General features: G+C 68.4%; 2 protein-coding genes across 2 annotated transcripts; one reads left to right on the plus strand and one right to left on the minus strand.

Moving 5' to 3' along the window:
* Nucleotides 1-11,133: 11,133 nt before the first annotated feature.
* On the minus strand, nucleotides 11,134-21,736 carry LOC311172743 (pseudouridylate synthase TRUB2, mitochondrial-like; the record flags this gene model as incomplete). The annotated part of the gene is made up of 6 exons (XM_084236272.1): nucleotides 11,134-11,203; nucleotides 11,992-12,245; nucleotides 12,977-13,115; nucleotides 13,637-13,696; nucleotides 14,727-14,806; nucleotides 21,527-21,736. The coding sequence occupies 6 exons, from the start codon at nucleotides 21,734-21,736 to the stop codon at nucleotides 11,134-11,136; spliced, it is 813 nt and encodes a 270-aa protein (XP_084092398.1).
* Nucleotides 21,735-24,355, plus strand: LOC311172744 (beta-lactoglobulin-like; the record flags this gene model as incomplete). The annotated part of the gene is made up of 6 exons (XM_084236273.1): nucleotides 21,735-21,824; nucleotides 22,102-22,241; nucleotides 22,351-22,424; nucleotides 22,688-22,798; nucleotides 23,156-23,263; nucleotides 24,252-24,355. The coding sequence occupies 6 exons, from the start codon at nucleotides 21,735-21,737 to the stop codon at nucleotides 24,353-24,355; spliced, it is 627 nt and encodes a 208-aa protein (XP_084092399.1).
* Nucleotides 24,356-25,083: the final 728 nt, after the last annotated feature.

Raw genomic sequence — 25,083 nt, forward strand, 5'->3', positions numbered from 1 at the left:
GCCTCTGTCTGGGTCTCTCTGCCCTTCGCGCGGGGCCTGGGGCCTCTGCTCCCCCTGGCCTGCCCGCCCCCGCCCCCGGCTCCCAGCCCGGCCTCCTGAGGTCCAGCACAGGTTGGGGGGGCCCTCGGCGCGGTCACGCTCCCCTCTGATTTGAGTCCCGCCCACCTTCGCCCTTTGCACTGCCCGGCTCGTGGGTCCTTCAGCGGCCCCTGCAGAGTCGGTTTTCCTGTTACTCTTTCTAGAACGATCTGGGCTCAGAGGCTGATGCAGGGGCCCTTGGCAGGACTGAGGCTCCTGGTGCCTGCTGGTCAGGCTCTGTGGGCGCGTCCTCCGCCTGCCTCCACCTGCGCGGCCCTTCCCCAGGCCCAGCAGCCCGGTCACGCTTCCCGGGACCCGCCGCCGGGGGCGTCCTCGCCTCTGGGCCTCAGGGCAGTGTAACTAGCAATAAAATATAATTGCTAGCCCTGTGCACAGGTGTTTGAGGGAGGCTCGATTCCGTGGGACTCAATGACCACACCGTATTAAAGGAAAAAGGACTTATTGTGAGCAACACAGGTGATGCACAAGCAAAATTATAAACAGTGCCCCAAACCCGACCAAACTGGTAGTCATGCAGACACCCTGTACAGTTTCCTCAGAAATCAGCATCACGGAGGCAAAAAGGCAGCACTCCGGAGAGCAGCACGGGAGACATACCCACATCCACCAGCTGCGAGCAGCAGCAGCCGGGCGACCACTGTGTTTTTATCTCCCAAGGTCGGCTATGGGCAGTGTCCAAGCCCAGGGATTCACGGTGGGCTGGCCACGTTCCTGTGCACGACGCCCTGGAGTTACATAACCAACCTGTTTCTTGGTGGTCCCGGACATCGCGAACAGTTACATAACCAGCCCTAACTTTAGGCTCCTGGTCCCGGCGCTGGCCAGGCTCCCCGACCAGGGGGCCAAAAGGTGGTCGCACATCTTCCAATGTCTCCGGCAAAACGACATTAACACTTTATTTTCCTACAGGCAGACAGGACACAGTGCCCCCGCTCTGCACCAGCACCCCCCAAGGCCGCTCCTGGCCTGGGCCGCTGCCCGACCTGGCCACCCCCAGGACCCGTTGCAGCCGCCTTGGCTGACGTTTGGGGGCACAGCTGCCCCAGCCCAGGGTCCACACGTCCTCTCTGGTTGCCTGACACATTACAGGGTACGCTTGATTCCGTGGCCCGGCCAGCGTCGCACGTGGTGTCAGGCGGTGGGGAGCCCGGGGTGGGGGGGTCGGGCAGGGCCTCCAGGCGGCGTCCCGGGCAGGCTGGCAGGGGCCCTTGGTGCATGGCTGAGCCCGGACCTCTGTCACCCCCACACAGCACACCTGTGCTGGCTCTGGCCCGGCCCCCACCCCCAGCCGCCCCCGTGCTCCCTGCGTGGCAGGCCTGGACCCACCCCAGGCCGCCCCCCGGGCCTACCAGGAACTGGCCCCGGGACGCAGGGTCCTTCCTGTTGGCCCGGGGGAAGAAGGTCCCTTTTGTCCAGTGGAGGAAGCCACCCCAGGGCCCCGGAAGGGTCGCCGGATTCGGGGAAGCGCCTGGCTCGGGCCCCCGCCGGCCGCCTCCTATATAAGGCCCGGCCGGCCGCTCGGCCCCAGCTCCGGAGCTCCCGAGACCCGCCGCAGCCATGAAGTGCCTCCTGCTCGCCCTGGCCCTCGTGTGCGCCGTGCAGGCCACCGCCGTGCCCCAGGCCACGAAGGACCTGGACATCCAGAAGGTGGGCGCTGCGTGGGGGCCGCGGGGCCGGCGGGGCTGCTGAGCCCCCCGTCAGGGACCCGCGCTCCCCGTCCTCGGGGCCCGTCGCTCTGTCCCCGAGCCCGGGGGGTCCTCGGTGAGGGGAGCTGGGCCCGCACCCCCGGGGGAAGGGGGCTGTGTCCCGTGGGGACCCCGCGGCCGGTGCCCGCCGGCAGGGAGGCCCCCGCGCTCACTGGCCGGGGCCGGGGGCTGCGAGCGCGGGCGGGGCCTCCGGCGTGGCTCAGGCGCGGCCCTCCGCAGCTGGCGGGCCCCTGGCACTCCACGGCCATGGCGGCCAGCGACATCGCCCTCCTGGACTCCAAGGACGCCCCGCTGCGGGTGTTCGTCAAGGAGCTGCGGCCCATCACCCCGAACAGCCTGGAGATCACCCAGAGCAGATGGTGGGTGTCCCGGCCCGGCGGCCCGCGCCCCCAGGGAGGGCTGGGGGGCAGCTCCCGGCTCCCCAGACGCCCCGAGGCCGCCCCGCGCTCACGGAGACCCCGCTTCCAGGGAGAACGGCAAGTGTGTGGAGAAGAAGGTCCTGGCCACGAAAACCGCCGCCGCCGCCGAGTTCCAGATCAACGGTGAGGGCCCCGGGGCGGCGGGGGGCTCGCCGGGGACGAGGGGGCGGCCGGGGTCGGGGCACCGGCCCTGCCCACCAGCCGCCTGACCCTGGCCCTCTGCCGCGGAGCGGGCTGGGCCCCTGACCTGGTGGCACGGCCCAGGGCCACAGGCCGAGGGGCCGGCCCGGGACGGAGGCGGGTGGTCGGCGGGAGCGGGGCCGGGCGGCCAAGCCCCCGCCCCGGGGGAGCCGAGCCGGCCCTCACTTCGCCTGGCGCCCTTGCAGACCAGGACGCGACCAAGCTCTACGTGATGGACGCCACCCCCGAGACCATGGTCGTCTGCATGGAGGCCACCAAGGCGGCCCCCCAGAAGGATGTGGCCTGCCAGTACCTGGGTGCGCACCCCAGCTGCCTGGGGCCGCGGTCGGCCCGGTGGGCCGGGCGGGCTGGGGCCTGGGGCCGGGAGGGGCCGGGGGGGGTGGCACGGGAGGGCGGGCGCAGCCCTGTGTGGCCGGAGCTGGGGCCAGCCTCTGCGGCGAGGCCCGTCCCTGCTGGCGGCCAGGCCGGGGCCTCTGAGCTCTAGGGCTGGGGACGCCCCGGGCCCTGCCCTAACCCCCCGGCTGCCCCTGCCAGAATCGGCCGGCCTGGGGGCCGGGGGGCCGGGCTGGGGCGCAGGGACCCTGCCGGCCAGCCCCGCCGCGCCCCGGCTCCGTGCACGGCCCCGAGGCCCAGGCTGACCGGCCGCCCCCACAGCCAGGAAGCCCGACGCCAAGCAGGAGCCGGTCATGGAGAAGCTTTTCAGCAGCCTCAAGGGCCTGCCCATGAGCGTGTGGATGTACTTCAGCCCCGCCCAGGCGCAGGGTGAGCCGGGCGCCCCCCACGGCCCGCCCCGGGGTCTGGGGTGCGGCGCCCCGGGGGCCCTCGGGCCGAGGCTGACCGCCCCCTCCCCGCAGAGCACTGCTGGGTCTAGTGAGCTGTGCCGGACCCCTCAGAGCTGCCCCGAGGACGGACACCGAGGCCGTGCTGGACGCCCCGCGGACGCCCCGCACCCTCCGCTCTGAGCCCTCCCCCAGTTAGCAATAAAGTGACTCCCAGAGACACCCTCTCCTCGTCTCTCCTGGCCGCGTCGGGGTGCGGGCGATTCGGGGGTCACAGCTGGGCGTGAGGCCTGGGGTTGGGATCGGCACCACGTGCTCTGCTCCCCCTCCGGGGCAGGGTGACGCGGCCGATGACAGCCGGGCGGGCGGGGGGCAGGCGGGCGGGGTGTTGGGGGGCGGGCAGCGAGGACGGGAAGGCGGCTGAGAGCTCCAGAGGCCCCAGACTCGAGGGGCGATCATCCAGTAAGTTCACTCTGGTCAGCACCAACACGTGCGCAGGTCACCTCGCGGCAACCCGTGTCCGGCACACGCCGGCTGCTGGGAGGGGGCGCCGGGTCTGGGGACGCCGAGGCCCCACCCCAGGGCCTGGAAAGCTCCAAGTCGGAGCAGCTGGAAATGCAGCTGGAGCCCCGAGGGTCCCCTGGCAGAGGTTGGGGTCATCCCTGGCAGCCCCTCTCCGCAGGGTGCGACTGTGTCTGGGTGAGAGACTTGCGACCACCTCCCGGGGTGATGCACTATCGCCCCCTTGTCCCGGTACCAGGGGTGGGGGCTCCACAGTGGGGGCCAGACTCTGGGGTCTCCCTTAGCAGTTCTGGAAGCCAGACTGGTGGTCTCAGCCTGCGCAGGCCTGTCCTGAGCATGTCCCGTGGGATATGTGTCCTATTGTGGGCTCCATGCTGTCTTTTGGGGTTCAGGTGTGATTTGGAGGTGGAGAGACAGGTGTTGGGGAGCTTGGTGGTGCTCATGACTGATGGGGTGTCCACCCATCCCCACTGCTCCTCTTGGCCCATTTAAGTGACGTGTAAATCCCTCACCGGCCCCTCCCTCCGGGCCTCAGCCAGAGCCCGTGGGGTCCACACCCCGCAGACGCCTCTCTTGACCCTTCTCCACCAACTCTAATGAAGTCACATCATCTCAGTCTGAGCTCGTGTCAGGGCTGTGGGGGGGGCCTGGCACCAGGCTGGGCTGGGGAGACCCCGCTGGCCTGCGGGGTTCACCTCTGTAAGGAATCGAGAACAACAAGGCCCAAAGACCCCGTCAACCCCCCCGGGAGGCCCTGCCAGCGCAGGACCAGAGCTCCGTGGGGGCGGCCGTCAAACCGCCAGAGGAACCGTCAGGTGTAAAAGCAAAAACCACGCTCCTGGGCCTGCGGGGGGGCGGGGGGCGCCAGCCCAACCAGGCTCCGCTGGGGTCAGTAGCGGTGACCCGGAGTCCCGGCGCTGGGCGACATGGACCGCAGGGACACTCTCTGTGGGGGCTCCGTGGGGGCAGCTTGACCGTCCCGGGGTATTTACAACGGCTTTGAGGCAAATGTCAGCGCCCCAAGTGACGGAGACGCCAGAGAGAAAGCAGGCGGCGGGCAGGGCTCGGAGCCTGAGCCAGGCCGCTCCGGCTCAGGAGGCCCCCTGAGGGGCCGGGGTCAGGCGGGGAGGTGAGGGGTCGGCCTGGTCTTTCCCGGGCCTGACCCGTTCACTCACGGCAGGTGGTCGGAGGGCGCGGGCTGTGCTACCCACGCCCTCTGACAAGGTCCGGGCAGGGGGAAATTTCTGAAAAGTGAGGAAGCGCCACAGCTGGCTCCTGCTACTTCCTTTCATTTGTTTGTGGCAGTTATTGAGACCACGGAAACTTCCCGTTCGCTTTAGACTAACACGTGAGTGTTGGCCTCGGGCGGCTTCGGGAATGCGCGCCTCCGGGTTTGAGAAACTGCCTTCCGGCATGATTGAAAACGAGGCGGTTTCCAATATTTCTCCACGTCCTCCAGGTTGTCACGCAGCGGCCACGAGTAGCACCGGGTTCTCTAACAAGCCTGCTTGAGAGACCCGGTGGAAGTGGGCCCGGCGAAAGTCCCCACTAGAGAGGCCCTGAGGCGCCCCGGGAGGCGAAATGGTCCGAGAGAAACACACCGCAGGGACAGGACAGGGCACGGGGCAGGTTTTCTGACCCAGCAGACCGGGTCAAGGAGGAGTCAGAGTCCTCAGTGGCTTTTGCAGGTCTTTTATTTAGATTACCAGGCACAGGGCAGGCAGGGGCGCTGGGCGGCCGGGAGGCTGGCAGGCTGCCCGCCCCCAGCAGGTCTTCACTCTATCCGGGCTCTCCGGCCTTCACTCGGCTTCTGCTTCTCTTGCTTCTCTCTCGGCTTCTGCTGGCGTCCCCGTGACGCCGCCCTTGAAAGCCCATCTCAGCCCAGGTGACTCCCATCGCCCTAGGCCCGCACCCCACTCCAGGTGCCGCCATCAGGCAGGCACTCGGGACCGCAGGGATCCGTCATCTGTCCTCATGGCGGGAGGGCAGGAGAGCCTGATGCTTTTACCTCACCCTACACCCCCCACATGCTGTTCCCATGGCCCCGGGACCCCTGGGAGGCCGCCCTCGATTTTACGACGCCCGCTCAGCCTAGTTCAGTTGCGGAGCTTGACTGCCGGAATCACCTTCTTCGTAGCACCTGTTTCTATTTTCTGACTGACATGCGTCACCGGGGAAATATGTCACCACGTTAATGGAACCAGCAACCAGGTTCATCATAGACGGGGAAAATTAAGAAAGGGCTGGGCACGGATTTATAATCAAAAACAAGTCCTGAAACGATGGAAAAGTGAAGTCACATGACCGCGGGATGTGACGATCACATGAGGAATTTCTGATGTATAAATACGGGCCTGCGGAGCCCCTCAGCGGGAGGTACTCGCGCCCTGTCCAGTGTCTGCGGCTCCTCCTTCCCCCTCCCTTCGTGCCCCCCACCGCCAAGCGCCGTTCGTCCTCACGGAAACCCGGCCCCGGCCGGAGCTGGACTCCGGGGTCTGGTCAGTGGGGAGGACATGCCCCGGCCCATGCCCCGCCGGGAACGCGAGGACCCGGCTCAGTGCCCAGGCTCGGTGCCCAGCGGCGGCGGGTATCCTGGCCTGCACGAGGGGCGCGCCCAGGCCGGGGCACATGCGCCGTCTGTCGCCGGGGAGCCAGGAGTGCTGGGCGCGGTTCTGCCGGGGCGAGCGGAGGGGCCAGGGCAGCGGGGCACAGGCGGGCGGCCGGGAGCAGGGAGTGTCCTGAGTGACCGCCTGGTCCCTGGCTGCAGCGGCCATTCTCCGCGGAAGGCAACTGGGGACGGCCTCTCTGCTCACAGGTTCTGGAAGAGCCTTTGCTGGTCGGTGTCGCCAAGTTTTCAGCATTTTGCAGAATCTGCCAGAGAAGCCAACCGGAGCTCGCGGCGGTGGGGGGGCAGCGGGCAAGTTCCGGGCGCCTCTGGCCGGGGTACTGGGCAGCCTGCACTGGGCCTTGCCAGGGCCTGGCCCGTTTCGTCAAAGTTACCAAAATGGTTTCCATTAAGTCTCACCAAATGTCCCCCAGGGGTCCCCCAGAGCCCACAGGGTCCCCTAGGCGTGTCCCCCTGGGGTGGCCTGGCCTGCGGATGTTTCCAAAGACCGAGCGGGTTTGGGGTTCGCAGGTCTCTGCCCTTTGCTGCGCTCTCTCCCCCGTTTGGCTGCCGCATCGGCGGTGTCTTCCTCCCGCTGACGGGGTTCGAGCGGCTGCTCGGCGGCTGCAGGCCTGAGTTTGGACTTCGTCCAGCTCGGGCTGCGCTTCTGATACGCAGGTACAGCTGCTAATGTGGTGCGGAAACGTTTCATTCAAGCTGAAATGCTGAATTCGTTCTTGTGCTATCCAGCCCGATATACGCTCGACTTCCTCCTGGGAGATTCGCCACGGGCCACCTGGACCCGGCCCGCTTCACCGCCGACCCCCGAGGACATTCCCGCCCGTCGGCCGGGGCCCCCGTGGTGGGCAGCAGCACACTTCGCAGGGATTCGACTCGCGTGCGGGTTTCAGCGCGTGTCTCTGGGCCCGTGATGGGGCCTGCGTGGTCGTGCCGTGTGCCTGGACGGACACAGGGGAGGGTGGCGGGCGCCGGTCAGTGGCATGGCTTTCTCGGTATTCCTGATGGCAGCCCTGAGAGGTCTGTAGTTACCTCCACTTTCCAGAGGAAGCAAAGGAAGCTCAGTGAGGGTCAGCTACTCCCCCAAGGAAACCCAGTTCAGCAGCAGATTGAGAAGTTGAAGGCTTCAAAGATGTGCTCTTTAAAAACCAGGTCAGGGGCCTCCCTGGGGGCGCGTCGAGGTTAAGTCTCATCACGATGAAGCCGTCCGCAGCCTCTGCAGCACGAGTTCGAGCCCCGGCCAGGGAGCTACCCACACGGCGCGGCAGACCCCTCCTGTCTCCCCGCGGCTCCCCTCAGCAGTGTGTTTCAGTAGATCCGCCTGTTCTGTTCCCCGCTCTGTCTCTGGTGAATCCCCTCACACACACACACACACACACACACACACACACACACACCACTGGCCTACACCCCAGCTCTTGTATGCAAAAATAAATAAATCTTAAAAAAAAAAAAAAAAAACCAAGACAGGACAGGATTTCCAAATGACCAGGTATTACAGTGACTTTGAAAATAAAGATCTGGGGCCCCATCCTGTCCCTTGGGATTCTGTTCGGCAGGCCTGGGGCAGGCCAGCATTTCTTAACAAGCTGCCAGGTGTGCTCGGTGGCTGGCCTCTCAGATGAGAGTTCTTGGGGGCTGACGGGGTTGTTCTAACCATGGTGCCACCAAATCCTGGCCCCAAGCACCCCCACTCCCCCTGCGGGGCCACAGGGCCCAAAGCACCTGCTGGAAATCAGACCCAGGTGGGACTGAAGTTGGCTTCTCCCTAGAGCTCTGGCATTTGTTAGCTGTTCCTTGGCAGAGTTAACCTGCTGCTCCATCCTCTACCCTGGCACCGCAGACCCGCCGGGCTGGTTTACCAGGGAAGAACACAGCCTGTTCTGTCATCTTTCCTTCTGCCTTACGAGGGGCTGAGGAAGTACCTAGAGGGATTGGGGAGGGGAACCACACGGAGAAGAGTGCTGGGCTGGGGGCGACCTTGAGGGGAGGCTGCTCTGCAGACCACAGGGGGGCTAGAAGGCCCAGGACAGCCGTGTCCCCAGCAATCACACCCACCACCCACTTGCTGCTTGTCTCTCTGAGTCACCCTCTGCCGCCCCAGCAGCACCCCAATCCAGCCTCATCCAGACAGGAACCTCTTTGGGGTGACTAGCATCAGTCCTCCTATCCAGCCCATCTCTGCCTGTGCCCCACGCCTCGTGCTAAGGGGCTCCGAGGGAAAGATGTCGAGGAAATTAAATGCTTATAGGTAGCGGGTATAGTTTCTGGCTTGTTTTTTTAAGATTCATTTATTTATGCACACAAGAGCTGGAGGGTAGGCCAGAGGTGCAGCGGGGTGAGAGGACTCACCAGACACAGAGTGGGGAGCAGAACAAGCAGATCTGCTGACACACACTACCGAGGGGAGCAGCGGGGGGGGGGGAGACAGGAGAGGTCTGCCGCGCCCGGGGGGTAGCTGCCTGGTCGGGAATCGAACTCGTGCTGCAGTGGCTGCTAATAGCTTCCTAGTGCTGAGACTTAACCCCTTGCGCCGCCAGGTAAGGCCCTAGAAATATGTCTTAAAATGATTAACTTAATAGCTGAATTTAAATTTTAAAGCTCAATTCAAACTATAAATCTCGTGTGGCTTATCATACATTGGGTATAACTTAACAATCATTAGTTCTTTGGGGGTTAAAATACCTACTAAGTTTGATCCCAAGGGATTTAGGGTGGTTTTCTCAGCAGAGAGGCTGCGTATTGACTAAATATTTTGGTTATGACTCAGGGTCCCCCTCACCACCACCCCCCCGTCCCCCTAGGGCAATCAGGAGATCCTGACCAGCCACACTGAGCCCTTTCATCATCTCTTTGCCATTAGGACCCAGGTGGGATGGTGTGCCAGCCTGTGTACCCTGAGTTCCGGTTACCTCATTTTTCCAAGGCACTGAGATTTGCAAACATCCTCTGCCCCCACCCAGGCTTCCTCATCTCTGGTCTGGATCCCGGGGGTTCTAGTGTTGCTGACTGTTCTGAACGTCCCACATGCAGAGATATGTCAATGGCAAAGAGACCTGGGAGGCCTGCAAGGAACCTGGCTTCGCTGTCGCCTTTCTCTGAAAGTCGCCGTGTCCCAGAAGCGCCTGTGATAGGGGAGGGCTCCTGGGTGTGCGCCTCCCGGAGGCCCAGCTAAGACGGGGCTGGCCTACCATCATCTCCCCCGCCAGCAAGGTCTCGGCAGGTCTGGCCGGGGACACACCCAGGGCGGAGCTGGGTTGGGCAGAGTTCAGGTCAGTGTCCAGGTGGAGAGGTCATGGGCAGAGAGCGTAAGAGCAGGTGTTCGAAGCCAGACTACCGAGTTCGAATCTTGAGTCTACCTTCGACTGGCTGCGAAGCCCAGGCAAATAGTGTCTCAGTTTCCCCATCTGTAAAATGGGGATGAAATTCCCTGGGAATTTAGGTGTGAGGGAGGGGTGGTGTGAGGGGGTGACAGGCAGAGGCTGAGCACTGCTAAACAAGACGAGGTGGCTGCCCTGGGCAGTGGCCACGCTCGAGGAAGCACAGGTGGGCGGCGTGGGCTCGGCCCGACTGGCAGCGGGTCCTGAGGTCTGTGTTGTGCCCAGGGCAGAGATGCGGGAGGCCTGAGTTTAAAGGGACTTCTAGAGCCGCCGCCTGCCGGGAAACCAGAGGGGAGGGTCCTCCTGCAATGCGTGTGCTCGCTGTGAGGCGGGGTGTCTCTCCAGGGCGGCTTTCCTCACCCGCACGTGGGAGGTACGGCCACCCCCCCGCCGCTTAGCCACAGTTCCGCTTTCTGAGGCTTCTGTTTCCAGGTTAACTGCGGTCTGAAAATATGGCGCACAGTGAGGTATTTGGGAGACAGACACTTGCACGTAGCTCTCCTGACAGCGTATTTTCACATTTGTTCTATTGCATCAGCAGGTGTGACTCTCTTCCCGCCTCTAACGTACAAACTCCACTCTGTCGTGGGCACGTGCGCACAAGAGAAAAGCAGCAAGGTGCTCGTGCTCCCGGCAGGTCAGGCATCACGGGGGTCTGGAACCTACCCCTCGAGGAGCAGGGGGCTGGCATGGCACCTGCACAGCGCTGACAGCCGAGGCAGCGGGGATGGTGAACGGGAGGCCCGGCAGGAGCCTTCAGTAAACGGCCGCTGCGCCACCGTCCTCTTCCGTCGGCCGCCTGGAGGCCGACCGCCCAGGCCGGCCCTGGGAACAACCGACAGGGATGGCTTCGCGCGGTCTCTCACGGCAACAGCGCGGCAGCCAATCCCCACCTCCATGGAGGTCGGCGCGCCCGAGCCCGAGACAAGCAGCCCCTCCGAAGGAACGCGCGCCGTCGTGCTGACCTTCGCCTGCCCGGGGGGAAAAGCTCACACGTGGTACAAGCGGGGTTCAGACCTGCCCAGGGTCCCGCCCCGCTGGCTTCCGAGTCAGAGACAAGGCACCCGAATTGGACAAGAGGGAAGCGGCGTGGTTTTCCTAAGGGGCCTGGTTCGCCAGACGGCCTCGCCGGGGCAAGTCAGCGAGAAAAAGCAGTAAAGAGGAGGAAAGACTGAGCCGCTGCTCGGGGCCGCGGTCCGGCTTCCCGAGAACGGGGGTCGCCTCAGGTAGAAAAGCCCTCAGGGGCGCCTCCCCGACGGGCGGGGACGGGCGGGCCAGCCAGTGACACGAACACTGGCCCCTCCCCGGGAAGTCAGCCGCCCTTTGAGCGGAGCCGGCTCTTCCCTTGACCTTGAAGGCTTCTTCCTCCAGACAACCTCCTGGCTGGAGGCCCGCCTCCTCCACTCACGCGATCCTCCTCAGAATGCCCTCTGCAAGCTGGCGCGCCCCCGCGGGCGGGAGCACAGTCCTCTGACTGAGGTATGACAAGCGCTTACAACGGGATCTGGCAAATAGCTGGCACTAAATAAATGTTTGTTGAGTGAATGCTGAATACACTGGCAGGAACCCAGGCACAAGGAAAAGCTGCCCCATCCTAGCGGCAAATTGCCCAACGCACTGATGCCCGGTGCCCAAGGGGAGAAGAGGTCAGCACCTTTCTCAAGGGAGCCCTGGATCTCTGGTCACCCCCACGGGGCCTGGAGGAAGGGGCACCCTCACCTGGTGGACAGAGGAGGAGAAACTGACCTATGTTGTCACATAAATGCAGCAGCAAGCCAACCTGGCCGGGGAGATGCCATCATCACGAAGGGTGAGGCTCATCCGCCCCCGGACGTGCCAACCCCTGTGCTGAGAGGCAGAGGCACTTCACCCGGATGCCCGGTTACTGGAGGGGCTGAGCATGGACACTCCTGGTCTCCCGGCCATGTGACGTGTGAAATACACACGACGGTACACGCGATCCGGGTCCTCTGCCTGACTTTGTCAGCTGCCCCTGCTGTCTCACGAGCTGGGCCCGCCTGAGGGGCCTGAGACGCTGCCGGTGCTTTTATCAGTCTGTCCCTTGTTGAGCGTCCTTTCTTCCACCCGGAAGGTCTTCCTTTTCGATTGGGTCGAGCCGTCAGTCTTTCTGCTTTAGTTTTACGCCCCGAGCAGGAACGCTTCCCCTGCTGTCCTGCACAGTCACCCGGCCCGGCCTGGCCTGGGAGAGCTGTCCCGCCCGGGGCCGAGCTGGTCCTCTCAGAGCCCCGGGGCTGGCCTGGCCTGGGGAGCCGCTGGGCAGCCAGCCCCGGCTTCAAGCTCTTCTCCAGCCCTGCTGCCGCCCGGGGGGCCGCAGCCCGGATGACATCCTGGATGCTGTGCCCGTCCCGCTGCGTCCTCTGCAAGGCGTCGTCCGGCGTGAAGAAGCCATCGCGTGTGCACCGCCCCTGGGTGCACACGGCGCTGCTCTTCAGCTCCAGGCCAACCTCATGCTCCAGCCTCCGCAGCTGCTTCTGCGTCTCGTGCACGCGCTGCACCTCTGTGGACGCAGCACAGACGGCGCTGGGCGCGCACCATGGGCCCGGGGGGCTAGAGGCTGTCCCCATTTCGCCGACATGGCTGGGCCGAAAGAGCCATAGCAAGGAGCCTGCGTGCTCAGGGCTTGCTGATCAAAGTGCAGCCCAAGGCCAGCCCGCGGGCACCCCCGAAAGCTGGTCAGACATGCCGGCTCGGTGCCACCAGACCTGCTGAGTCAGAACCTGCTTTGTGGGCGAGTTAAAAATTGGGAAGCCCAGTTCTAAGACTCGGCTTACTCATCTGTGAATTGGGCGCTCGTGAGCGGTTACAAAGGATCTGCGCCAGGTGCTCGGCGTCGGAAGGCTCCTGAAGCGGAGCCCTCGCCCTTGCAGAGAACCAGCGGGGACGAATGCAGTGTGGGGGGCAGACAAAAGGACAGAGCTAGCGGGGGCTGCACCGGACAGGACCGGGAGCGCGAGTGGTTGGTGCCCGAGGGCCATGACAGCTGGAAACGGGGCAGGCCTGGAAGCGAGCCGCCAAGTATAACCTCGTCGGGGTCCGGCTTCGACGGGCGACCTGGCGGCAGGCGTGACATCTGCTCAGTGGGCTCCTGGCAGCCGGGCTGGTCCCGGGCTGGGAAGGCAGAGGCCGCAGGGCTGTGGCGGACAGCACAGCACTGGCAGGTGCCAGCCTCTGCCTGGGCTTTCTGCTGCAACTCCCCAAACCCTGGGACCCACCGCACAGTCCCTCCTTCCCCCAGGAATTCTGGAGGCGCAAAGTGGAGGCAGCGGATGCCGGTGACCAGCATCGGGGACGGGTTCATGGGCTGGATCAGGCCCCTCAGGGCCATCTCCCAGGCCTCCTGGGTCTGCAAGTCGAGGCTGGAGAACCTGGGGATCGGGAGGGGTGAGGTGCGAGGCTGGTGCAGGCGGGGAGCTCGGCTGACTGCCCGCCCTGGCCCTGCCCCTACTCCTAAAGCTCATCATTCGCGTTCCATCTTCCTGCCCCTCCAGCCCCCACTGCAGCAGCCTCCTCCCCAGCGCCCGCCTGCCCCAAAGGCAGGCTCTGCCCTCCTCTGCCCTTTCCTGCTTTCAACAGTCCCACACGTGCTGACTACTCCCGGCGCTCTGAGGTGCCGGACCCTGGCTCAGAGCCCCCGCTGGCTCCCAGGCCCCTTAGGGCAGCCGGGGTCTCTGGTTCCCCTCGGCCTCCCCAGGCGCTGGCCTAAGACCCACATACAGAAACTCCTCTGCAGGCTGTGGCAGGGGCGCCTGGCTCAAGTCTGGTCCCCAGCTCCGAGGACCCGTGGAATTATCCAGGTGGGCAGAGCCACAGGAGCCTGCGGGCACTTCTTCCTCTTCTGGCACCAACTCGGGCCCCTTTCGGGAGGTGTAGGTCAGGCCCCACTTACATCACCACGGCCTCCTGATGGGAGCCTTGGATCAGGGCCAGGATTCGATGCAGCGTCTCTCTGGAGAGCAGGGGAGGGGAGCACAGGGGTGCCCGCTGAGGATGAGTGACAACCTGACAAACTCCCTTCCCCCGAGCCAGCCTCATCCTGGGCACCTGGAAGGGGCTGCAGAGCACCCCCAGGCCCTAGGCTTCCCGTCATGGGGTCGACTACTGTTAAGACACCGGCGTCTCTTCTCACACGATACCCAGAAACTCAACATCCTGAGGACATTTTCAAGGGGCTCAGACTCCAGGCCAAGAGCCTCTTCTGGAATATGAGGACACTGAGCTCAGAAGACACATGTCCCCTCACGTCCACTCACAAAGGCCAAGGCATGAAGACAACGCAAGTGCCCATCGACAGAAGCACGCTTGCAGAGGCCGTGGCGCTTACACGCCCGCGCCGGGTACCACTCAGCTGTGAGCTCACCGACACCCCACCTGACTCGCTGTGTGCCGTCCCCAGGGCCTGGCACTTGGCCGGTACTCAAAAAACAAGTGTCAACCAAGGAAATGCGGTGGATGCTACGGGGTCCCACAGAACATGGGGGAAGCCCACCATCCATCACCTGCGCATCCCCTCGCCACTCACCCCATCCATCCGCCCCCATCCATCCCTCCCCTGCCCCGCCACCCGCCCGCCCATTCACTCCATCCCCCATGCATCCCGCTATCCACCCCCACCCCCCAACGGCCCATCTCCCATCTGCCCCCCACCCATCCATGCCCACAAGCACCTCCACCTCCAGGACCCTGTGCCGTGTGACCACAGGAGTGGAGCCGCGCAGTGCTGCCCTCGGGGGTGACGGGCCGGGGGACCCGTTTACATCATCGCTCGTTCATTGCTTTCTGAGAGTCCGTCAGTCCAAGTAGGGGGTGGAAAAGCTTTCCCGGGGCAGAGACATGTTAGCCACGTGAGAAGGCACTGGGGGAGCCCAGAGTGTTCCTGGAGGACAGCCCCCGTGGCCAGCCTGAGCGCGGCGTGGCGGAGCGTGGCCAAGGGGCAAAGCATCACGGGACGGCGCCGGGCCCGGCCCACGCACGCGCACCGAAGGCCGGCTCCTCCAGCAGCCGCCCTCCTCACAGAAGGCATCGGTGGCTTTGCCAGGAGGCCACGCACCGTGTAGTCCTGCCAGGACAGGGGGAGAGGTGGTCAGGGCCCCCCAAGCCTCACACCCGTGAGGTGCTATGCTGCTGCCGGGGTGAGGGCTGTAGGGTCTCCCCCGGGGAGCTCAGGGCTCAGCCCTGTCCCGCCGCCCCTGGGGAAGGGCCCTAGACCGTCCCAGGAATAACCCCCGGCAGCCGGCCGCAGTGCTGACGGCCACCCCCGGCCCCCTCTGCCTCCAGCGCCGCGAGCCCCCCCCGTGCCGGGCCCTCCTGGTACGCTGCCCGTCCGCCAAACGCACCCGCGGGGCCACTAACTGCTCTGCCCTAGCCGGGACAGCGACGACAGCGAGCCGAGGACAGCCACGCTGGGCCTTGACCGCCTGCCGGCGACTGTGCTCGTGTCTCACGCGGGGCCGCAAATTTATTCTCCAGTGACCCTCCGGAGGAGGCCCCTCGCCACGCCCGCTTGAAGGCAGGAACGCAGGCGCAGACGTGGTGAGGAAGCCACCCAGGGCCCGACGGCAGAAGCTGGGCTCCGAGTGGAAGCCGCCTGGCCTTGCACCTGTGCCTCTCAGAACACGGGCCTCGGCAGAGGCTCCCGCGCGCGCGGGGCAGGCTCCACGGCCCGGCCGGGGCAGCTCCCTGACCCCGGGCTGCCGTCCCCACCGAGTCTCGGGAGGGAATAATGTCCTGACCAGGCTCTGCTGCTGGACAGATCCAGGATCAAATCCCAGCCCTGCCCCTCAGCAAGCGACCCCTCGTCTGCGCCTCGGGGAGCCGGTCCGCACCATGACCGGGGGCCGGCCCCACCCACGGGGGCGCTGTGCGGCCTCCGCAAGGGTCCGAAGGCAAAAACGCTGACAGTCGCTAGTCCGTGACCCTCAGGCTCCTCCAGCGCGCGGCCGGCACAGGGGCTGGCGGGTGACCCGCTTCAGAACCTGCGGTGACCCCGGGGGGACCCAAAGGACAGGCGGCCGGACCCCCGGCCGCGTACCCCGGTGCGTGCGCGCTCTACGTGTCGGTGAGGAGCCGCGTCCCGGCCCACGGCGAGCCCTGAAAGGCACCGGCCTCGGCTCACACCTGGCTCCCCTCCCCCGCCCCCACCCCATCCCGGGCACTGCGGAGAGGCGGGAGCACAGGACGGGAGCACAGGCGGCTGGGCCCACCCACAGCTGGGGGGGGGCTGGGGTCCTTAGCAAGCCCCCCGGGACACTGAAACATGCCAGTCAGAGCCTTTTGTCTGTGCCGGGTGGCACCGAGTATGTCCTACAACCCCCTCGGGCCTCAGGTGCCCCGTCGGCACAGTGGGAGACAAGGCTGTCTGACCCCGTGGGTGTGGCTGAGGCTGAGCGCGTGCCCAGGAAGCAGCCAGCACAAAGGCGGGGACCCCAGACAGGGCCCTCCTGCCCTTCCCCCGCGCCCACGCGCGCAGGGAGGGGAGTGGCGAGGAGGCAGGAGCTCGCGCCTGGCGGCCGTGTGTCCCCGGAACGAGACAAGAGGACCGCGTGTCGCACGGGCGGGATGTGACCTCGGCCCTGGCCCCGGGACACAGACGGCTCACGCCTCGGGGCTTTGCGTGTCCAGCCCTAGCGACAGCCAGACCCTGGCGAACGGGGCCAGAGTCGCCAGCTGGTTGCCCCCGCGGGGATGAGCTTCCCCTCTCTGCCCGGGGCGTCACCAGCCACGGGACCCAGGACCCGTCCTCCAGGCTCCCGAGCCTGGTTTCCCTCGCCCATAACAGCAGCATCACCCCCGGGGAGAGGCCGCGGGAGTGGGCGCCCGGGGCTGCCCAGCTGGGAGACGCACGACTCTCTGGCAGCAGGTGGCACCGCCAGGCACCCCAGACCTGGGCCCGGCCCAGGGGAGCAGGACGCTGGTGTGACGTGGGGGTCAGCTCCGGGGGGTCTGGGCTCCTGGGAGTTGCCCGATCTTCCCCCAAGCCCCTCTCTGCCCCTCCCCAGGCGCACCCCATCACCCACAAGCACCCCTGAAGCCCGGCATCCAGCAGCGGGCGATGCTGGTCCGCGCGCTGGCAAGAGACGGGGCTCCTGCCTCGACAGAGCCGGCGCCAGGACGCTCGGGGCTGTGCGGGGACCTCAGTCCTGGAAGGGAGCCCCGCGAGCCTCGCTCCCTGGGGCTGCGCCTCGGGACCCCCCAAGGGCCCGCCTTGGCACGGGGTGGGCCGGGCGGGCTGGCGCTGTGAGGGCGGCGCCCCCCCTTCGCCGCCGTCCACGGGGCCCAGCAAAACACGCACGCGCTGCGAGGGGCCGGCGGCCGCCGCCGAGGATCGCGCCCGGCCGGGACGCGGGTCTGAGGGACGCGGGTCTGCGGGACGCGGGACAGACGCGGCGGCCCGAGCGCTGGGCGCGGAGACCTGCCCGACAGCCGCGTCCGCCCCGCGACCCGGCCACGCGCCTCTGCTCCTCAGGCGGCGGCGGAGCGGGCGCGCCGGGCGAGGCGCCCGCCCCCGAGGCCGCGGCTCCTGGCACCCCGCAGGCGCCCCGCTGGATCCCGGGGCCGGCGGGTCGCGGCCCCCCAGCCCAAGGAGGGGCCTGGACGGAGGCCGGAGGGGCGCCTCAAAGGGGCCCGCCTCGCTCCCCCGTCTTATTGCCCTGGGGGGGGACACCCCGGGGAAGGACGTGGGGTCCGCAACGAGCCCCACAGTAAGCGGCGCTCACGGCCCCTTTGGAGCCTCCGGGCGGGCGACGCGAGGACGTCAGTCAAGGGGCAGATGGGGCGGTGGGGGGAGGGGTGGGGGAGGGGTGGGGGAGAGGGTGGGGGAGGGGTGGGGAGGGGGAGGGGGAGGGAGAGGGTGGGGGAGGGGTGAGGGAGGGTGGGGGAGGGTGGGGGAGGGTTGGGGAGGGGGAGGGGTTGGGGAGGGGTGGGGTCGGGCAGACGCCGGCCCACACCGCCGAGGAGCCCGTCCCCGCCCCCGCCCCCGCCCCCGCCCCCGCCCCCGCCCCCGGAGTAAGCGCTGGCACTTTTGGTGCCTCCAGCGCTCTGTCATCGCAGGGCTGCCCTCCCCTGACCCCGGGCCTGCACCCCCGAGTGGGGGTGTGGTGTGTGTGGAGTGTGTGTGTGTGGTATGTGTGTGGGGTGTGTGTGTGGTGTGTATGGTGTGTGTGTGGTGTGGTGTGGGTGTGGTATAGGGTGTGTGTGGTGTGGAGTGTGTGTGTGGTGTGTGGGGGTGTGGGGTGTGGGGGGTGTGTGTGGTGTGTGGGGGTGTGTGTGGTGTGGTGTATGGTGTGGTGTGTGGTGTGTAGTGTATGTGGGGTGTGTGGGGTGTGTGTGTGGTGTGTGGGTTGTGGTGTGTGTGGTGTGTGAGGTGTGTGTGGGGTGTGGTGTGGGGTGTGGTGTGTGTGGTGTGTGTGTGGTATGTGTGTGGGGTGTGTGTGGGGGGTGTGTGTGTGGGGTGTGTGTGTGGGGTGTGTGTGGGGTGTGTGGTGTGGTGTGTGTGTGTGGTGTGTGGTGTGTGTGTGTGGGGTGTGTGTGGGGTGTGTGTGTGGGGTGTGTGTGAATGGGGGTGTGTGTGGTGTGTGTGGGGTGTGTGTGGTGTGTGTGTGGTGTGTGTGAATGGGGATGTGTGTGGTGTGTGTGTGGGGTGTGTGTGTGTGGGTGTGTGGTGTGTGTGTGAGGGGTGTGTGTGGGGTGTGTGTGAATGGGGATGTGTGGGGTGTGTGTGTGTGGTGTGTGTGTGGTGTGTGTGTGGGGTGTGTGGGGTGTGTGTGTGTGGGGGGTGTGGTGTGTGTGGGGTGTGTGTGTGGGGTGTGTGGGGTGTGTGGTGTGTGTGGGGTGTGGTGTGTGTGTGGGGTGTGTGGTGTGTGTGGGGTGTGGTGTGTGGTGTGTGTGTGGGGTGTGTGGGGTGTGTGGGGTGTGTGTGTGGGGTGTGTGTGGGGTGTGTGGTGTGGTGTGTGGTGTGTGTGTGGGGTGTGTGTGGGGTGTGTGTGGGGTGTGTGTGAATGGGGGTGTGTGTGTGGGGTGTGTGTGGGGTGTGTGTGAATGGGGATGTGTGGGGTGTGTGTGGGGTGTGTGTGTGTGGTGTGTGTGGTGTGTGTGAATGGGGATGTGTGTGGTGTGTGTGTGTGGGGTGTGTGGGGTGTGTGGTGTGTGTGGGGTGTGGTGTGTGGGGTGTGTGTGGGGTGTGTGGGGTGTGTGTGGGGTGTGTGTGTGGGGTGTGTGGGGTGTGTGGTGTGTGTGGGGTGTGGTGTGTGGGGTGTGTGTGGGGTGTGTGGGGTGTGTGGGGTGTGGTGTGGGGGGTGTGGGTGGGGTGTGTGTGGGGTGTGTGGGGTGTGGTGTGTGTGGTGTGTGGTGTGTGTGTGGGGGTGTGTGGGGTGTGGGGAGGAGAGCGTGGGGACCTGCAGGCGGCACCCGAGGCGCCGGGCACACGCGTTGCCCGCAGCGGGCCAGAGGGCCCGGTGAGCGCTGACCACTGCCCGGGGAGGCGGCGTCCCGGCCGGGCCTTCTCGGGAGGGCCAGGCCCACGCGGGTGGGGGGCTGTGCTCCTGCCCCCACGGCGGCGTCCCGGGTGGGCGCCCAGCGAAGGGCCGGGGCGCCCGCAGAGCACACGTGGCCGCAGCAGGCCCTGGGGTGCGGCCGGCCCAGGCGGCCGGGCACGGGGTGCGTGGCCTCCGACCCCAGGGGAGCCCCGCGGCTTCCTCGCAGGCAGAGCCGTGTGGCCGACCCCGCCAGGGCGCCCCTGGGCGCCTCCACGCAGACGCTCCTGGAGGCCTCGAGCTCGCGGACGTCTGCCCTCCAGGGCGGGCACCGCCCCCGCCCCCACCCCCGGCCTCTCCCCCTGCCCGGGTCCAGGCTGCGTCCCCCGCGGGAGGCCTGGCTCTCCCGGCCCTCCCGGCGCCTGCGGGGCCCCTGGTGCCGCGGGAGGAGCTGCCCGGGCCGCAGGAGGCCGGGGGGTGCCTGGCGCGGGGTGGGCCCTGCCCCTGACGGCCTGGGGTGCCTGCCCCGGGGTGAGGACAGACGTGGCTGCGCGGGGGGCGGGGGGGCGGGGGGCCGGGCTCCCGGCGGCCTGGCTGAGGCGGCTCTAGGGGGCAGGCGAGGCTGCGTGGGAGCGGGAGGCCGGCGGGCGGCGGCGCTGGCCACGGGGCACGAGGCTCCGGCAGCTGGTGGCGCACACGTCGGGTGGCAGAGAGGGCAGCGAGGCCGAGGGGGCTGGCGGAGACGCGCCAGAACGCGGACCGCCCCCACCCCCGAGGCCGTGGACCCCTCCTGCAGTCAGGGCCTCCCCAATAAGCCCGAGCGCGCTGCCCGGTGGCCTCTCCGTCCCTGGAACGCGAGGGCCCGGCCGGCCGGAGACTCGGGCGCGCCTGACCGCTGGGTCCGCGGCGTCCGCAGGCGTCTCCGACCCTCACGGTGAGGGCCAGGCGGGCCGCGGGGCCGGCGGGTGGGCTCAGCCCCCGGGGGCTCCCCACTGGGGCAGCCGCCCTGCCAGGGCCTTCCCGGCCGCGGGCCGCGCCATCCCAGGGGCCCTGTGGCAGGCCTTGGGGTGGCGCCTCTGCCCGGAGCACGACACGGCCGGGGTTGTCCAGGCCGACCTCCCTCTGCCCACCCCGTCCTGAAGTCCAGCGGGGCTGCCCGGTGGCTTCCTCTGCCCGGCTGCTGACCACCCTGGCTGGTGACGCCTGGGCTTGCCCCCAGGGGCGCCTCGCAAAGCCCCGGCCTCCAGGCTGAGAGTCCCCAGTTCTGTGCGGGCCGCCCCCCCCCTCCTCGCTGCCCCGGGGGACCTGGGCAAGGAAGGAGCCTGGGGAGAGGAGCCAGAGGCCTGAGGGCACCTGGCGCTGCCGACTGGTGAGGCCCAGAGGGCCTGGCATGGGGGGATTGCAGCAGCCCTGGCTCGGCTGCCGGGAAGCCGCCCTGCCCAGCCCCGGCCAGCAGCGCCCCCCAGACCCGGCAGGTGGCGTGGAGGGCCCGGCTTTGCACCCCCCACCGGCTGGGGCATGGAGGGACCTCGCTCTGCGTGGGGGGAGCGGTGCCGGCCTGGGGCTGCCTCCCCAGGGGCTGGCCCCCATGTGCCAGGTTCTCCCCCTGCAGCCCCGCAGGAGCCCAGGAGAGGCGGCATGAAGACCCGGACAGTTTCAGATTCTGCGCTGTGGACGCTTGGGCCAAACGACAGCCGTGCCCGCCAGCCCCCAGCGCCCCTGCCCCACGGCCCTGCGGGATGGGGGGCCCCCACGGCACAAGGCCCCGTGCCCCTCCCCTATGGCTCCACCCCTTCCCCAGACCCTCCAGCTCCCCCTCCCCCTCCCCCACCCACACAGCCCCCACAGCTGCTGAGACCCGAGGCCGGCTGGCTCCCCGGGGTGGAGGACCACCTGCCTCACCCCGTCCTCCCCATGAGGGCCCCCGAGCTACAAAGGCCTTAGGGGCCCTGGGCAGGCCCCCTGGGGCTCTGCCTGATCCAACCATCCTGACCCCAGTTCACAGTGGGTACCACCCCAGAGGGGAGCCCCCAAGTCCTCGCACCATACTTTGCAGGAGACCAGGAAGGGGCTTTGCAGCAAGTGGGGTGCGAGGAGCAGGAAGGGCATGGCAGGGGGACTGCAAAGGCTGTGCTGGGCCCAGGGCTGGCAGAGCCTCTCCGCACGAGGCTGAGCCCGGATCCCGGCACCCCGCCCCCCTCCCCGGGGCCAGGTGAGCCTGTGCTGGCTCTGGCCCGGTCCCCCCCAGCCGCCCTCGTGCTCCCTGCGTGGCAGGCCTGGACCCACCCCAGGCCGCCCCCCGGGCCTACCAGGAACTGGCCCCGGGACGCAGGGTCCTTCCTGTTGGCCCGGGGGAAGAAGGTCCCTTTTGTCCGGTGGAGGAAGCCACCCCAGGGCCCCGGAAGGGTCGCCGGATTCGGGGAAGCGCCTGGCTTGGGCCCCCGCCGGCCGCCTCCTATATAAGGCCCGGCCGGCCGCTCGGCCCCAGCTCCGGAGCTCCCGAGACCCGCCGCAGCCATGAAGTGCCTCCTGCTCGCCCTGGCCCTCGTGTGCGCCGTGCAGGCCACCGCCGTGCCCCAGGCCACGAAGGACCTGGACATCCAGAAGGTGGGCGCTGCGTGGGGGCCGCGGGGCCGGCGGGGCTGCTGAGCCCCCCGTCAGGGACCCGCGCTCCCCGTCCTCGGGGCCCGTCGCTCTGTCCCCGAGCCCGGGGGGTCCTCGGTGAGGGGAGCTGGGCCCGCACCCCCGGGGGAAGGGGGCTGTGTCCCGTGGGGACCCCGCGGCCGGTGCCCGCCGGCAGGGAGGCCCCCGCGCTCACTGGCCGGGGCCGGGGGCTGCGAGCCGGGCGGGGCCTCCGGCGTGGCTCAGGCGCGGCCCTCCACAGCTGGCGGGCCCCTGGCACTCCACGGCCATGGCGGCCAGCGACATCGCCCTCCTGGACTCCAAGGACGCCCCGCTGCGGGTGTTCGTCAAGGAGCTGCGGCCCATCACCCCGAGCAGCCTGGAGATCACCCAGAGCAGATGGTGGGTGTCCCGGCCCGGCGGCCCGCGCCCCCAGGGAGGGCTGGGGGGCAGCTCCCGGCTCCCCAGGCGCCCCGAGGCCGCCCCGCGCTCACGGAGACCCCGCTTCCAGGGAGAACGGCAAGTGTGTGGAGAAGAAGGTCCTGGCCACGAAAACCGCCGCCGCCGCCGAGTTCCAGATCAACGGTGAGGGCCCCGGGGCGGCGGGGGGCTCGCCGGGGACGAGGGGGCGGCCGGGGTCGGGGCACCGGCCCTGCCCACCAGCCGCCTGACCCTGGCCCTCTGCCGCGGAGCGGGCTGGGCCCCTGACCTGGTGGCACGGCCCAGGGCCGCAGGCCGAGGGGCCGGCCCGGGACGGAGGCGGGTGGTCGGCGGGAGCGGGGCCGGGCGGCCAAGCCCCCGCCCCGGGGGAGCCGAGCCGGCCCTCACTTCGCCTGGCGCCCTTGCAGACCAGGACGCGACCAAGCTCTACGTGATGGACGCCACCCCCGAGACCATGGTCGTCTGCATGGAGGCCACCAAGGCGGCCCCCCAGAAGGATGTGGCCTGCCAGTACCTGGGTGCGCACCCCAGCTGCCTGGGGCCGCGGTGGGCCCGGTGGGCCGGGCGGGCTGGGGCCTGGGGCCGGGAGGGGCGGGGGGGGTGGCACGGGAGGGCGGGCGCAGCCCTGTGTGGCCGGAGCTGGGGCCAGCGTCTGCGGCGAGGCCCGTCCCTGCTGGCGGCCAGGCCGGGGCCTCTGAGCTCTAGGGCTGGGGACGCCCCGGGCCCTGCCCTAACCCCCCGGCTGCCCCTGCCAGAATCGGCCGGCCTGGGGGCCGGGGGGCCGGGCTGGGGCGCAGGGACCCTGCCAGCCAGCCCCGCCGCGCCCCGGCTCCGTGCACGGCCCCGAGGCCCAGGCTGACCGGCCGCCCCCACAGCCAGGAAGCCCGACGCCAAGCAGGAGCCGGTCATGGAGAAGCTTTTCAGCAGCCTCAAGGGCCTGCCCATGAGCGTGTGGATGTACTTCAGCCCCGCCCAGGCGCAGGGTGAGCCGGGCGCCCCCCACGGCCCGCCCCGGGGTCTGGGGTGCGGCGCCCCGGGGGCCCTCGGGCCGAGGCTGACCGCCCCCTCCCCGCAGAGCACTGCTGGGTCTAGTGAGCTGTGCCGGACCCCTCAGAGCTGCCCCGAGGACGGACACCGAGGCCGTGCTGGACGCCCCGCGGACGCCCCGCACCCTCCGCTCTGAGCCCTCCCCCAGTTAGCAATAAAGTGACTCCCAGAGACACCCTCTCCTCGTCTTTCCTGGCCGCGTCGGGGTGCGGGCGATTCGGGGGTCACAGCTGGGCGTGAGGCCTGGGGTTGGGATCGGCACCACGTGCTCTGCTCCCCCTCCGGGGCAGGGTGACGCGGCCGATGACAGCCGGGCGGGCGGGGGGCAGGCGGGCGGGGTGTTGGGCGGCGGGGGGCGGGCAGCGAGGACGGGAAGGCGGCTGAGAGCTCCACAGGCCCCAGACTCGAGGGGCGATCGTCCAGTAAGTTCACTCTGGTCAGCACCAACACGTGCGCAGGTCACCTCGCGGCAACCCGTGTCCGGCACACGCCGGCTGCTGGGAGGGGGCGCCGGGTCTGGGGACGCCGAGGCCCCACCCCAGGGCCTGGAAAGCTCCAAGACGGAGCCGCTGGAAACGCAGCTGGAGCCCCAGGAGCACTCGGGACCCCGCTCGGCTGCCGCGCTGCCAGGGACGGGCCGCCCCTCCTGTTCCCTGTCACCTTCCGGGGGGCGGTTCTGGACCCCAGCACGTTCTCCCCTGACCGGTGACGGGGGGGCCCGGCACAGGCTGCCCGCAGAGCTGGCCACAAGCTGCACACCTGCCGTTCCCATGTCTGGCCGCCCCTCCCCGCACAGTGGCCTGGTGGCCCGCTGGCCACATCCCGCCGGACCCCGAGGGAAAGGGGTGGAGGCGGGAGCCAGGCCCCAGGCCGGACAGCCCGGGGCGGAGGTGGACGCTGCCACTGCCTGCCCTCCCTGGCCAGGCCTGGACGCCGCCGTGGGCCCTGCGGGCTCGCGCTGGGGTGGGGACAGAGCAGGCTGGCGACCCAGCGGCGTCCCCGCCCCTCCACGTGTCAACATCCGCTGACCCTGGCTCGGCCTCCGCGTCACCCCGTCCCTGTGCTGGGGTGCCCCAAATCACAGCGCAGATGCCAAAGGCGGGTGAAGGGTCACAAATCCCAGGCTTGGAGAGAGGGGTCAGGCCCTCGCCCTTGGACAGGACTGACCAGCCAAGCAGGGGTGATGCTAGGCAGGGAGGCCCAGGGTGGGCGAGGCTGGGAGCCAGAGCTGGAGACCAGGTGGAGGGAGGGGAGGGGAGGGAGGGGAGGGAGGGGAGGAAGGGAGAAGAGGGAGGGGCAGCAGGGCTGCAGCAAGCGGGGCCTGCAGGGGGCGGGGGGCCGTGGGGAGGAGGGTGGGGGGCAGGGAGGGGTGGGTGGTCTCACCCCCACCCGTAGCGGCTGGTCCTGAGCGGCTGGTGGGCGGGCCCTGCACAGGGGGGTGTCAGATGGGAAACCAAGGGCTGAGGCCTGACTGCGGGGAAAGGTCTCAGGCGTCTCCGCCCGCCCCGGGACTGCCCTGCCTGAGGGGCGCCCGCAGCCGTCACCCGGCGGAAGCCGTGGTGTCCACTCGCGGGGGCCTCGCTCGGCGTGAGACGCTCGTGGGAGAGCCGCAGGGGCGGGAGCGAGAAGGGGAGAGGAGCCCGGAGAAGCCCAGGGTGGAGACTGGCCGGGGGCTTGGACACGCCGGCCTCCGGCCCCCGCCCCGGCCTCGGCCCCCGCCAGCCGCCCTGGTGCTGCTCTACAGGTGCGAGCTCAA

Source organism: Talpa europaea (genome assembly GCF_964194135.1).
Source record: "Talpa europaea genome assembly, chromosome: 7".
In the NCBI taxonomy this organism is placed as follows: Eukaryota; Metazoa; Chordata; class Mammalia; order Eulipotyphla; family Talpidae; genus Talpa; species Talpa europaea.